General features: G+C 37.1%; 2 protein-coding genes across 2 annotated transcripts in view; one reads left to right on the top strand and one right to left on the bottom strand.

Moving 5' to 3' along the window:
* Positions 1–15,537, bottom strand: part of myd88 (MYD88 innate immune signal transduction adaptor) — a 399,089-nt gene that overhangs the window by 193,007 nt on the left and 190,545 nt on the right. The window lies entirely within an intron of this gene.
* Positions 1–15,537, top strand: part of map3k22 (mitogen-activated protein kinase kinase kinase 22) — a 182,000-nt gene that overhangs the window by 117,314 nt on the left and 49,149 nt on the right. The window contains exons 4-5 of the mRNA XM_028804087.2: positions 5,788–5,825; positions 11,527–11,626. Of these exons, the coding sequence (XP_028659920.1) occupies positions 5,788–5,825; positions 11,527–11,626 (138 nt within the window). The remainder of the gene's footprint in view (positions 1–5,787; positions 5,826–11,526; positions 11,627–15,537) is intronic.

The raw sequence follows: 15,537 nt of genomic DNA, 5'->3' as shown, positions 1-15,537 counted from the left end.
GGTGAACTAGTATAATGTTTATTCTTGATAAGAGGAACTTAAACTACTGTCACAGACTGACTTTTGCACACCTAATAGATTATAGAGTCCTACATCACTGAAATACTTTCTTGATCCCTTGTGGGTGTGCAGACTTGGCTGATATCTTAGGCTGTTCCTTTTACATCTCATTTTGTAGCTATTTCCTCATTCTTCAGCTTGCTCTTTATCAAAAGGTTTAGTATGATTACAGTGCCCTCTTCTTATAAAAAGAAAATGTTTGAAAAGAAGTTAAAGTACTTCATGTCGTGCAGATCTTCCTCAGATGTCTTCATTAGTACCTAGTTTTTTTGTCTATCCTTTATATAGTTACGTTGAATTAAAAAAAGAAATTTAAACTGTACTTGTATTCTACAGTATACTGCATTAGATATGTTTTTTGCACATTGATGCAATTGTTAGTGCTTCTGTAATTTTAGTAGACATAGTTAAAATCCTGGAATTAGTCCGCATAGTCACTAAACGTGTGAGAGATTTCCTCCATGTACTAAAGCTAATCAAAATAAGAAACATAAGCAAAACCATCTCTGATTTGTATTAATTGGACACCATTTCTTTTCAGTGTTTCACATACAGTGTACTACGATTAAAAGAATGAAATTGGTATATTGTAATGTTTAGTAATAAATATACAAGCTCAGAGTTGCATTTGGTGCTTTCTAAAGACAGGAGGGTTAATCTTCAACTTCCGTGTCACTGCAGGTGTTTAGCCAGTTAAAGTAACTTGATTACACCTTTTGCCATGCTACATGGTCGTTTAGCTGGTAGTGATAATGGAGGAACTCACTCAGCAGCACCCATCACATTTGAAAAAAATAATAACAATAATAGTAATGATAATAATTTATATAGCGTTTTTGTAACTACTTAAAGGACTTTACATACATAGTAGGTAACCACTTCAATCACCACTAATGTGCAGCACTCACCTGGATGATACAACAGCAGCTATTTTGTGCAAGTAAACTCATCACACATTAGCTATTAGGTCGTGAAGGGATGAGAAATAGACAGGGGATGAATAGGGGGACAGAATGACTAGGCTGTGGTGGGCAGTTTAGCCAGGACATCAGGATACCCCCTTCTCATTACGAAGGATGCTCAGGGATCTTTAATTACCACAGAGAGTCAGGACCTTGATTTAATGTTTTATCTGTTCCATTTTTACAGCACAGTTGCCCCATCACTGGACTGGGGCATTAAGATCCAAACACAGACCCCAGATTTAGCCCAACATCTAGAGGCACAACGCAATACTTTAGAGGTGTATCTAGTAAGGGTGGTGTTAGTGAAAAGTTTGCAGCTGTTTCCGCATCCATGATGTGTTGAGAAAAAACATGTTTAATCTAGCTGTGAATTTAGGGTCTTGAATGACCAAAAACTAACCAATTCTTAATACTGGTGGGCATACTCAGACACACAAGCTTCAAAGTGGCTGGTTTTGATCAACTACCAGAAGCAGACTGTGGTTCATTCTTAAGAAGATGCCAGCTTTAAAAACTAGCATGCAACCAAGTTATGTTCATGTGCATTACTCAGTGTTCACTCTGAAATTCTTGCTCAGTGTTAAAATGCAACCAGAACATGTAGCAATAAATTCTCTTTAATGGGAAATGCCTCAGGTCCACAGACATATCAAAGACAGCTATGACGTGACAAAACGAAACTCCAGACATGATAAAGGTTTGGGGCAGCCACCCGTATAATATGTTCCTGGCTGCAAAAGTAAAGAATTGTAAGACCAGAGTAGTTTACGAGACTGAGTCCAAAATACTGTAGAACTGAAATCCAGAGGAGGGGAGAGAGGTTTTATAGGTAGTCTGGGGGAAGTGATGTCATCCTCGGGGCCAGGGCCGGAAGTGATGTCGTCCTCGGGACTGGGACCGGAAGTGATGTTGTCCTCGGGACTGGGACCGGAAGTGATGTTGTCCTCGGGCCCAGGACCAGAAGTGACGTGCTCTGAGTTGAAGCACTGGCTACTGGCAGGATTTCCCAGGAAAGGTCAGCAGGAGACTTAGAAAAGGAGTCAGTGCACATGTTAACAGTATTCTTTAAGCCCTTCAGCTGCCTCCTATTTGCATGTGTGTGGCAACATATATTCCCTGGTACCTGTATTTACTGGTAAGGAGCAAGACCCAACTCTTCCTAGGATGCTGCAGTGCACATGGTAAATTGTGAAACTGGGCACTCACACCATCTTGCTGATGAAATGTATGTGCTTGCCACCATATCCATAATTTCTTAACAAGGATTTAGATCAAAGATAGCAGTTTCCATTCATCCATCCGTTTTTTAACCCTGCTTAGCCAGGGTATTTTTGTGGGGAAATTGGAACAAGCATTAGGCACAAGACAGGGCGCTAGCTCTTCACAGGGTAAACACACATATACATCAGGGGCCAATTTAGCATTGCCAATTCACCTAACTTTCATGTCTTTAGACTGTGAGAGGTAATCAGAATACTCAGACAAAACCCACGCAAACAGGGAGTACTCGGGACTTCATCAGATAGCAGTTTCATGCCTCAGAATGTCAGAGTTGGAGAATAATTGAGTACTTTACCTATGCCAAGTTCACTTATACATTTTGAAACAATCAACCAAACACTTACTATATAGTATGTGTCATCCTCATGTTTTAACTGTTACCCTACAAAAAGGATCATTAATACTCTTGTTGTGTTAAATGTACATCTTTTACAAACCTCTCGAATTCAGAATGTTCAAGCAAAACATCAAGACATTCTTACAGTCCTTGTATAATATTTAGTCCCTCTCATGGGTTTGGGAATGTCTATCTAAGTGGATACCAAGAGCCATGTATTTCTGAAAAGAAATGAAAGTCCTGAGAAGTGAGAAGATGATCCCTAATATATTTCTCAGAATTATATGTCTATTTTAAATTGGATGACTAAATATAGAGGGTGTCCCTAAATTCATGCAAGATTTGAATTTGGCGCCATTTGTGCAGTAAAGTGTTGCCAACAAAAAAAAAGACAGTGTGACAGCTCACAGTTCAGGGTTATTAAAAATGGAGTTCTACATGAAAGAACAACGGGTTTTCATTGTTGAGCAATATTTTAAAAATAATGAAGGTTTGGCAGCTACAGTTCGCAATTTTCATACAAAATATGGTGATTTAACTTCATCAACTGTGAGGAGATTAATTAAAAAATTCATGGAGACTGGATCAAGTAGTGATCTTAGACACTCTGGCCGTCCTTCAACAAGTCGTTCAACACAAAACATCGAAGCAGTTCTTGAGTGTTGCTGAGAGTCCAAGAACATCAATTCGGCACCATGGTCAAGAATTGAACATTTCCAGAAGCTCTCTACAGCGTATTCTCACGAAAGATTTGCATCTTCATGCTTACAAAGTTCAATTGAGTCAAGAACTGAAGCCTACTGACCACGCACAGAGAAGAGAGTTTGTTGAATGGATTTTGGAACAACAAGAAGTGAATGCCGATTTTTCGAACAAAATCTTCTTCAGCGATGAGGCTCATTTTCATCTTGATGGCTTCATTAATCGTAAAAATTGTTGCATTTGGGGTTCAGAAAATCCACGAGTGATTGTTGAGAAACAAATGCATCCACAACATGGTACTGTTTGGTGCGGATTCTGGGCTGGAGGCATCATCGGACCATTCTTCTTCGAAAATGCGGCTGGTCAGGCAATAACAGTTAATGGTGCTCGCTATCGCGACATGATAATCCAGCTTTTTGTGCCTAAATTGCAAGATATGGATGTGGCCGCCATGTGGTTTCAACAAGACGGTGCCACATGCCATACAGCCCGAGAAACAATTCAATTACTGCATGAGTCATTTCCTGATCGTGTAATTTCCCGTTTTGGTGATCAGAATTGGCTGCCCAGATCATGTGATTTAACGCCGTTGGACTTTTTTCTTTGGGGTTTTTTGAAGTCTAAGGTTTATATCATCAAGCCCACGACCATCCACTCCTTGAAGGAGGAAATTGAGTGCTGTATCAACGAAATTCAGCCACATTTATGCAAAACGGTCATGGAAAATTTCGACAAAAGAGTGCGTATGTGCCAGCAAAGCCGTGGAGGCCATTTACCCGATATGCTATTCCATACATAACCCTATACTGTATACTTTATGAATCAATTAAAAATTTACAATTTTTAATTAAAAACCTGTGTTCTCTATCAAAATTACTTCTTGCGTGAATTTTGGGACACCCTCTGAACAAAATGATTGGCCTCTGAAAGTTTTTCTTTTCTCAAATCCACAAAACTACCTTTTGTTTAGTATGTACAGTATATCAGTAAGCTAAAATCATTTGGTGTACAAAAGTTATTGTGTTAAGGATCTCTGTGCAAGTAGAAAGAATTGAAAGAAAATCTGTGAACAGCACCATTTTAAGGACTTCTGTAACATTATATTGCCAAAGAAAGTTATTTCCCATATCAAAGAGAAGCTTATCATATTATCAACTGAAAAAAATGGTTTTATTTAAGTATAGTTTTAGAAACTGGAATCTGTTTATAATCTTTGGTGAAACTGAGGATTTTGGGAGCTTGTCTAAGGTTATCACTGATGCTTTATCAACCTTTACTTGGTTATTTTGTATCTTAGAGCATAAGGTGTGTGTTTATAAGTTTTAGATTTAAAATTGAAAATTAATGTCTCTGTCTTAGGCTATGTTCACACTGCAACACAATTCATGTGACACAAATCCTTTAAGAAACCTCTGATGAGGAAAAGCCATTTATAATCAAAATTTTTCAGATAGGGTTTAGACCACTTCCTTATGTGGTAAGTCTAATATAGACATGTTTATCTTGAATGTGATCTGTATTTAAACAATCAGATTTATCTGGAAGTTCACACTACCCATCTATTTTTACACCAGAGTTTATGTGACCTTCATCAAATTCCTGCATTAAAAATGAAGATGGATGACAGTACCAATTCAGCATGCCAATGGAAGGAAAAATGGAAGGAAAGCGAGGTATCAGACTTAATATGTATTTGGGACGACTATCGCCAGCTACTACAGCCCAGATGTAAGACATTTCCGTCACACATCATGTGGAGAAATGTTGACATGAGTAACTGAATGTTCCCTTTGTGATCCAGGAATTGTCAACGCACCATTTTGTATCAAAACACTTGTATCTTGCCCATCAGTTCTGTCTCTAATCCCTTGTCTTCAGATAATTACTCTCGAAGCAGCGGCGTCAAGGTTTTGTTTTCTGTTTATCTTCCTTGACATCATTTAGCTGACAAATTTGCAGATGTCCTACTCTAAAAACAGTGAAGTAGCGCAGCAACCAGCATACTCTTTGTTTTCATTTCAGTCTATTACATCTGACAATTTAGTATTATTAATTTCATTCATGAGGGCCACATTCAACTTAGATATGTGCATACATATCTGGTTTGTATCACTAGCAAAATTTATTTGAACAATCAAGCACAAAAAAAAAAAATTGGATAAGAATTAAAAAGTTGGATTTGAATACCTTGAAGGTGCATTGTGAACATAGCCTAAGGGTTGTTTAAAACTTTTTACTACCCCTTGCCCTTTTGGTAAGAAAGAAAGGTTCTTACTTTGCATGACTACTCGATCTTCTTGACTGTTGGGAAGAAATCAAAACATCTTTGTGCCCTTTTTATTCACTAATAGTGTTTTATTTTGTAATTAAGAAGAAATTCACTTCCACTTCCTTTGCATAATGTTGTATTTTTATTTTGACTGATAACCATTCTTTTTTCAGGATATCCGAATCAAGCTTGAGCATGACATTGAGAAGAGGTCAGTACTACTCATGACTCATTTTAACCAAAAAGTGCATTATTTAAAAAATCTATACAGTAGTTAGAATGTTTCCGTGTATATACATATTCTTTTTTATTAAAGGTTGTGTGTTATACTGTTAACTGTTTATATTAAGAAAGCAAAAGGGCACTTCTGATTAGTAAATGAAAACACAGCATTATAATGCAGTTTCCTGTATTATGCTGCTGTTTTTGGTATATCAAAAATTTGGGAGTATCATATGATAGTATTTTAATTAGCTTCAGCATGTATACTAAAATATTATTTAGATAAATCAAGTTGTGCAAAAAAGGTCATGTCATTTTCTAAAGTTTGCATCCCAGGTCATCCCTGCATGGAGTTTGCATGTTCTCCCCATGTCTATGTGACTTTCCTCTGGGTGCTCCGGTTTCCTTCCCTTTCCAAAGACATGTAGGTTAGGGGAACTGGCTGGTATGTTCCTGCCTTCCACCCTATGCTAGCTAGGATGGGATCTAGCTGATGACACCTGCTCTTTAGTATTGTGATCGTCATGATTAAAAGCACTAAAGCCATTGAAGGTATTCTCAAAACACAACAATCACCTCATAGCAAGACAACATCTCACGACCTATAAAATGGAAATGACGTCAGTTATATTTCTCTACAAAATGCTTCTTTGAAAATGTTGGAAAAATAATTGAAAAACTCTTAAACACACGTTAAAATGCCTGAAAACATCCAGACAAAGCCTCAAAAACACTTATAAAAACATTTAAAGGCTTGAAAAATGCTAAATAAATGCTGGAATTTTACACTGCTCCAGTGTGTGTGGACCCCAAAACTGTGGTTCATAATACTGGTATGGTTGTTTGAGGTGATAGGCAGGTGAATTTCTGTTAACCTGCACATTCATCATTTTTTAATTCAGATATACTTTATCTCGCATTATCACCATCAGTGTTCTTGAGATGTATGAGGCAATGCGTTGTTACATTGGAAATGTACATTTTTCATAAGGCATTGCAGTCTGTTGTTAATTTATTATCAATATGTGCATGTAAAATATACCTTTTATATCTCTGAACTGTACATTGATTTTTGTTATCCACTTCCCTTGCGATCCAATGTGGCCCATTACCTGAAATTAGTTTCACATTTCTGACCTATAATCTTTGCGATGTGAGAAGTAAATTACAGTGTATGTGCTAAGAGAAAAAACAAGTCAGACACAGGTATAACAAACAATCTCCACAAAGACATTGTGTCAAAAGTTAGTTACTCTTTTTTTAAGCATTTTATTTATTTTATTAAAATGAAATAATATTCCATACAAGCAAGTCAAGTTTAACAAAACCAAGTTCTATAGAGTGAATGCCGTTGCAGCATGAATCACCTTCTATGCAAGACGGATGGCCAGAAATCCTGGCATATGGTAAAGTCACTTTGATTGAGCTGACTAAGAGAGCAGTGCTCATAGTTAACATGTGCTGTTCCATGGAGGGCACTCACTCCAACCCTAATGAAAAACCACATACAATGTTGCTTGCCTAATTACTGTTATTTAACTCTCTTAATATCTACATATGTAAAACATGAACTTCAAACAGTGTCCATTAATACAAATCAGATTGGCATACCATGAGTATGTACAATGGGTGTACACAAAGAGGTTATAGACTTTGTTTAATGTTGTTAACCAATCACAAACAAAGCTTTTAAGGTTCTCTTAAAAACCTTTATGATGTGATGTATCAACGCTAATCACTTTACTAGTGTTCAATAACCATCATACTCACTTCAGTATACAGTTACAATACATTCAGCTGAAACTACATTTTTTATATGATTCAGCAAAGACAGACTAAATGTAGAAAAGTAAATTTCAAATAATGAAAACCTCCATGATATTTAGAAAGAATGTGCACTACTGTAGACTGTAAAATGGACCTGTGAACCAACAGTTAGAACATTGCACATAAATTACTAGGGGTTATTCACAACATTAAAATCACTGTATATTTTTTGTAAGAAGTAAAAATACTCAGTTAGACCCAGACAACCCAAGGGGTTGCCATGGGTAAGAGTACTGCCAGAGGCGCACAGAGCATGGAATTGTTCCAGTAGGAATGACATGAGTAATGGAACCACACTTCTGGTAAAAAAGCCCCTCTGAATGTAAGTGTGGCAAAGCAGGTTTCTAGGGAATCTTAGGACTTGTCTAAAAGAAGTGTGTGTTGAAAGAATATATTTTAATGGCACCAAACAGAGAGTCAGGTAGTGGAATGTTGGCAGCCATTTAGTCCAACCTCGAAGCCAAAAATGTCAGTACATAATCTCTGTCTGGTGAAGTTGAAACTTTGTTTCCTCTTTAAGGTAAGAGTTGAGAGAGTATGACATGAGAGTAGTGCAGCTCTTCAAGATTGTTAGGAGACAGCATTGGTCCTAGATAGGGACAGGGGGGATCATTTTGTGATGTCTGAGAGGAATGAGAATGGAGAGAACTTTGGAGGTATTCAGGAGATGAGCAAATTGAAAAGACACTTTACTGGAAGATAAATGGACTGTGCCAATGGGAGGAAAGTCCAAAGGGACATATGGTTTGATCTTTTTCCATTTTTTCTTTATGTGCTTCTGATTTACCCCTCAATAGTGTTTGGGATGGTCACTCTTGGCTAAGTTGCTGTTGTGCAGTAGTGTTTGCATTGGAATTGCTAATCAGTATTACTAATCAATTGGGAATTGTAAGTAAGGTTCTTGGTAAATTTGATAAGTCTTCTCCAGATGCGGGGATTCATAGTTCCACATCTTTATGCTAGTCTGAGTGTAGTGTTCACCTGAAATTGCATGGTTTCTAGGTGACCCATTAACCAAGTTGGGAGTAGCAATTTGAGCTCACCACTATTAAGCAATTGAGATCAGGTGCAAAGTCAGTCTTATGAAAAACTTGTATGGAGCATTTCTGACATATTAAACTTTAGCTACTAAACCTAGATCCAATGAAGATTTTCTGAAGGAATCAGGACTTATGCAGAAGGTGAAAAATACAAACTAGATATAGTTAGGTTGATATTTGTAAGTAGCAGTGTCCTTGAGCCAGACTGTAAATCAACTGTGAGCTGTGTCATATTCTAGAATTCCCCCACAGATGATGCTTAGGTAGGTTTAGGGATTTTGGGAGACATTTGGCCTGGCATCATTTAGATGGAGTTTACACCTGTGGAGAAGTCGTTTGCCTCACCTTAACTATGAATTACCCAGATGAAAAGACTTTCACAGCATCTAACAATTATTTGCAGAGTATTGTCTTTTTCTAAATGTTATGCTTGATGTTCTAAAAAGAGTTACTAGATACTAATCCTTTAGTCCTGCAGGAAGACCTCAACACAATGTAGGGATAAATAGCAACACTAGCAGATGCATGATTGGGAAGAATGGCTTGCTTAATCTGAATTCAAGTAGTACTTGAGTATAATGTAAACAACTTCGCAGTAATGTCTGCTAATCTGTAGCAATCCTTGACACTCTAATAGTAAAGTGAGGATCCCAGCTATCACTTGATAACTTCTTGCACAACAGGCACAATCAAAAGGAGGATCTTCTGGATACACCTTACAAAAATGAATAGTGACAATGTTTTGGGAATGGCTAATGGGTCTGTTTATGGTAAGTTAATTTCTCACTTGCAGAAATGTTTCTCCTGCAGTTGAGGGTAGTTCTGGGATGTACTGTAGACTCACAGTTGATTCTGTGACCTCAGTCTTTAAGGTTTGTTGCAGGGACCTATAGATGAAAAGTGATAGGACCTGTTGATGGAAAATAAGTGATGATGTAAGAAATTAAGTTATCAGGTTAAAGGAAAAGCATTTCCATATAATGATAGCAGACTCTGGATTTGACTGTGTGGTATCAACAGGCCAAAAAGGTGTCATCAATACCATAAGATGCACTAGAGGTGAGAAGAGTTTGGTAGGGACTTTTGGAGGGCCTGAAAAAAAGTTACGGCAATCTATCAATGTACTTCTGTCTCAGTGATAATTTAAGATTAGGTTAACCTTCTTTTCCACTCCTGAGAATACATTGGACGGCAAACTGACAACACTTTTTGCACGGTTGATAAACTCTTAAGCTTAGATGCTGCACTGTTCTCTAAGGAGCCTGTACAAGGATCATTAGAAGTGATCTGTCTTATTTCTGAGGCTGAGATCACTGTTATGGTTGAACAAATGGTTGACAAGATTATGATACTAATGCTACAAACAGCTGAAAAGTTGAGGGTGCATTATACAGTAGCTTGGAAGGCTGAAACAGTGCTAGGAGACTGTCAAAATGAGGTTGAGGTCTCTGTTTTTAAATAATGAGAGCTAAATTTATGCTTCAATTTCTGGGAGATCACACTCCTAATTCTTCCTAGAAAGCATGCTGCTGAAACCCACTTTACAGTTCCACAAGCTTGTTGAGGGTCCTGTAATGGAGAAATTTGTGAAGAGCCAAACTTTAGACCCAGGAGGAACATTGTAAATAACACTTGGCTATAGAGGAGTGAGCCAGCTCTTTATATTTGCCTGGGTTCCATGAGTGGTACTGGAAGTTTGGCAGTCTTGTTTGCCTGTGCTTTTTGGGCCCTTTATGTGATGTAGGAGGTTTTGTAATGGCATTGTGTAGTGGGATTACTAGTATATGCTATTTGGGTCCTGTTTTTATCCAGAGAGAGTTGTGTTTGCTTACCAAGCATTCAGTCAAATCCACTGTGAGAGGACATTGGACACCAGTAATGGTGCGTCTTGTCTTGTGTTTGTGAATTTCAAGTAGAGATTATCTAAATTCAATTGGGATTCGGAGTATCCAGTGAGCAGATAATCTTGTCATCATATCTGATTTCCTGCATGTACCGGTATGGTTTACAGCCAGTTGTGATATGGTTGGTTTGAAAATCAACATCTCTAAATTTGAATTCATGGTCCTTTCCTGGAAAAGAGTGGTTAACTTTCTTAGATGAGTGGAGAGAGTAGTGACTTGGATTTCTGTTTAAGTTAGAGTCATTACCATCATTATGTTGATAATGGATTAGTGCAGTACAAGAGTAAAGCAGCAGTTCAGTCCTAGAACAATGCTTTTTTGATTAGGTTGTTGATGGCTGTTAAAAGCAGCATCACACAATAACTACTTTTTTTCGGGTTCATGCTAAATGTTGCATGTAACGTCCATATTTTTGTCTAACCTATCTGCCTTAGAGCACTTTTTATTACAACCTAAATGCAGTGTATGCAACCCACACTCATACAGGGCCAATTTAGAATTGCCAGTTCGCCTACCTTTATTTCTTTCTGAATATAGTAGACAAATTAAAGCACACAGCGGAAACACAATGGCATAGGAAGAACATGCAGACTCCAAGCATACAATGACTGAGCACTAGAATGGACATTCCATTAAATTATACATTAATGATATTTTTATATCTACACCAGTTTGAGCAAGTCAGTCTTAAGTTTATTGTTGAAAGAAGGAAAATAATAAATTAAAGTAACTAGTTTCTCTTTGCTGATGTACTTAATAAAGCAGGTTTAAAAACATAGATGGAGTGAGTAAATAATAGTAATGTAGGTGTAATATTAGAGGAATGCATTAAACATTTTATATCATTATTCACATTAGTCTACTTTCAGTGTAATTCTATTAATAAGATGCTAAAAAGTGTTCTTTTCTCTTATTGCAGAATTATTCATTTTAATAGGCCACTTAAGCTGAAAGAGCTGATTCAAAAGGTTACTGATGCTTTTGGACAACAGATGGACCTCTACTATACTAATAATGAGGTAATATTTAAAGGTGTAAATTCAAATGATTACAGTGGTATTTTCACATGTGACTGGTGCTTACCAGCTCTGATATGGCTATGTTTAGAGATGTCTAGTTGTCTGTCCTAGAAATGGAAAAAAAATTGCCCAAGTCTATTGCCCTTGTTAAACTCACTCTAATGCTGAACGTTCATTTATCTAAAACTGTACCTTGTACTGAAATGTTATCCTTTGTACATTTTAGAAAGTGCTGGCTACCTTGATTTAAGATGCTGATTCTGTGTTTGCTTTTTAGTTATTTTCATTTTCGACTGTGTTATCAGTGCAGTTGATCAAAAAATACAGACCACAGATGTGGTTGTGGTATTTGGCTTTAAATAGCACAGTACATGGCAGAGTACACGATAATAGTATTGATAAATTTATTGAAGGTACCTGTTTGAAATTCATAATACTAAACCTTTTGCATGGTTTCTTCTGAAGAATATCTTTTTAGCATGTTTGAAAGATCCTTGCAAAGTATTATTGGGACTTTATCACATCTACTGTAGTATTTCAGATGCCCCCCTCTTAATAATTTGGTGTTGAGCCTGGACTGCTGCCATGTCATCTTTCACATTAAAGTTAAAATGTTGTTGAAAGCCCCCCACCACCCCCTTATCTGTAGGTTTATTTAACTTAAACAACATTCGCTCTGATTTATCTGCTTACAAAATTGACAAATCATGACATAATTAATCTTCTAAAGTACAAAAAAGTGCAAAAGTAAGATTCTTCAATGCAGTCACTTTTTATAATTATGCCAGTTAAATTTGCCATTGTTCTCACTTGTAAAGTTCAGTGTTGTGACTATTGAAATGTTTCCCCTTACAAGTACTGCATATATTGTGGATGGGTGGAATGAATATTGTGTAAGTCCCAAGAAGTGTTGGGTTGCCAACAGGGTTGCCCCTTTTTTACTTTCTTGTATACAAAGTATACTGAAAATATTGTACTCATCCAAAGATTTAATTTCAGGATTTTGATGAATCTCAACGTTTTAGACCTCCCCGAGTCCGAAAATACCATTTTTGGAATTATGACTGTGTGTCAGTCTGTGTGTGTGTGTGTATGTAAACACGATAACTTGAGTATGCTTTCATTTAGGTCAACCAAATTTTTGCTTGCAAGTATTAGGTTCAATAATGTTATTAATCAGATCTTGCCATATTTTTAAAAAGTTTTGAACAGATCATCTAAGTGAGAGTTTAATTTTTTACAATTTCAGATAGTATAGAATATCAGTTACCCACTGACTTATAACAGGTGGTCTGGGATTCTTCCATTTGAGCAAGATGAGTCTGTGTGCTAGTAGTGTGGTAAAGGTAATTACAATCAATTTGTCCTCCTCCATAAATTACCCATCACCATTACATATTACCCTAATTCCCACACCTTTCGTTTTCTTTGTATAGCTGGAGTGAAAGGTTTGGCCAGTCCAATCTCTTTGTAATTGAAACTGGTCCTTACTTATTAAGTGAGTCTCTTGTAAAAATACTATCTTGCCATTTAGACCTTTTAGGTGAAGAAATACTTTTTTTCTGTTTAGATTGTGATTGAGACCTTTGAGATTCGAGCTACCAGTGTTCACTGTTTGGTCAGAGAGACACTGCTTCTGAATTTTTGAGGACATTTTGTAATCTTAAGTAAAGGTAGTTTGTTGTTTCATATAATAGCTTTAATCTTGATTTCATATTATTGTCAAGTATTATGGCTAAGGGGCCTGTTATTATGTTGGAACTTATGGTTGTTTGGGTAAAAAGAATAGATAAAAACTAACTTGACACCCCAGTACTCCCCCAATTTGCCTTCTTAAGTGAGGCTAGACCGTACTTTTTGAAGTCCCAGTCCTCTGACATGCCTAGAGACAGTTCATTATAGAAAATAATCCACTTATGAATTTCACTGGGTTTGGACTTTAACAGTTTTCAGGGAGACCTTTGATTCTAATGTTGTTGCTTCTATATCTGTCTTACAGTGCAGCTAATTTATTACCGAGCAATTTGCACTCAGATTCTATAGCATTTCCTTTTTTGTCAACAGCAGATGTTGATTGTTCAACTTCTTCAATACAAGTCATAATCATTTGCTTAACTTCTTTCAGGTGATCGCAGATTATTTTTATTTTATTCTCAATTTTGCTCACATTTTCCTATATTTTTTCATCAGTACTTGCTAGAAATTTTTTAAGATTTACATCATATTTATAGCTTAAACATCCCTTGTGATCTTTTATTTCCTGAAGCAGCTTCTCCATTCTGCTGTCCATTCTAATGTCAATTCTGTCTGTTCTCTTGTATATATCCTCTTTTATCCCCCAACCCTAGTACGGTAATCATCACCTTCAGCACAGATAGCTTGTTTTGATTTTCTCTGAAAGCAGAGTTATGTATCCAGTTTGAGTTGATTCTGTTGACTCGCAGGGGATGTTGATAGTAGATGAAAGCGTGGATAAAGAGGCCATACTTGGTTCCAATATCCCAGCTGAGAACATTGAATTCTATCTGCCCGCCTCACTCTCAATTTTGCTTCCACATTCGGTGTTGGCCGGAACAGATACTGCAGCCTGAGTTCAAGGCTGATCCATCCCTTCACCTGTCTCTTCCAACTCAGTCTGTGGCAGGTCATAATGTGAACTTGAGGCTTTAAACTTTGAAGTACCTTTAGCTTTCCTTCTCTTTTTGACCCTTGGTCTCAGGCTCATGTTTTTAATATACTTATAATTAAATCCTCCCAGGTTGGCTCAATACAGGATATCTTGGATAGATAAAAAAAAAGCTAAATAACACCTTTGCCTGCAGAGCAACATTCATCTCTCACAACAACCTTCTCTCACAACAGGTGAGACCAAACTTCAGGGCTGCCCCCTTTAATTCCAAATAACCACACAGCAAAATAGCCACACGAGGACACAAAACAAAAACAAGAACAATCTAGCCTTCTCGGCTTTACTATGGTCAATAGCTCTTAAGAGCAGGTTGTTCACACTGAACTGCATTTCTTGGCAAGTCTGGGTTCAAATGAGATACAGACATCTGAAAGCTTCGGACTTTTGTAGCCCTTTGGTTGGAAGCGGCAAGGGTCATCTTCTCAATGCCAGAGAGGAGAAAAAAGACAAGATTGTTAGCGACAGCACCCCATTTCTCCTCAATGGGGTAATGCCTTCATTGCATTTATATTTGTACAATTGTGGTGATAGTTAATTGGGAAATATCAAGTGTAAATGTCTGTCTTGCCATAAAGTGTTTTTTTATCATTTACTTTATACTGGTGCAACCACATCACCTATGGCAAGCTAACATAAAGGTCAGACTTGTTTTACTTGTTCTAGGTTTTGCTTGGCAAAAATATGTCATTACATAATAGAACATGGTGTTAGACATGAAACTCATTTTTTCAAGAAAACTAGAATTAATAATGTGTTTAGTTTGGGTTTAGTGTAACATAAAAATTCTAGTTGTGCCAGAAGATTGCACCTGTAGGAAATACATAGTGTGAAATTGTTTTTTTCTGTTTTCAACAACACACATACATTTGTTTAACACTAGAATCCCCGAATCCTATGACAATATTCATAATGCCGGGCCACCTTAAATTCCCTCACACCTCATCAGCAGTGTCAAATAAAAACTTTCACAAAAGGTATAACAAAACAAGTGTGTTTTATTCAAAAATGTAACCGAAGAAAAATAAATTATTTAGTTTACATGTTTGCATCTGACTTGACTTCAGCTGCCTTGGTTGGGGATGGGATAGCAGGCTGCTGGCTGCTTGTGCTGATTGACACATTTCCAAAACTAAGACGCTGCTGACGAGGTGCGAGGGAATTTAAGATGGTCCGGCATTACAAATATTTTCGTAGGCTTGAAGAATCATTAGAAGCTGTGTGA

The sequence above is a fragment of the Erpetoichthys calabaricus genome, chromosome 6, assembly GCF_900747795.2.
Source record: "Erpetoichthys calabaricus chromosome 6, fErpCal1.3, whole genome shotgun sequence".
In the NCBI taxonomy this organism is placed as follows: domain Eukaryota; kingdom Metazoa; phylum Chordata; class Cladistia; order Polypteriformes; family Polypteridae; genus Erpetoichthys; species Erpetoichthys calabaricus.
Note: the sequence above shows the minus strand (reverse complement) of the source record. Positions and strands in the feature narration are given on the sequence as shown.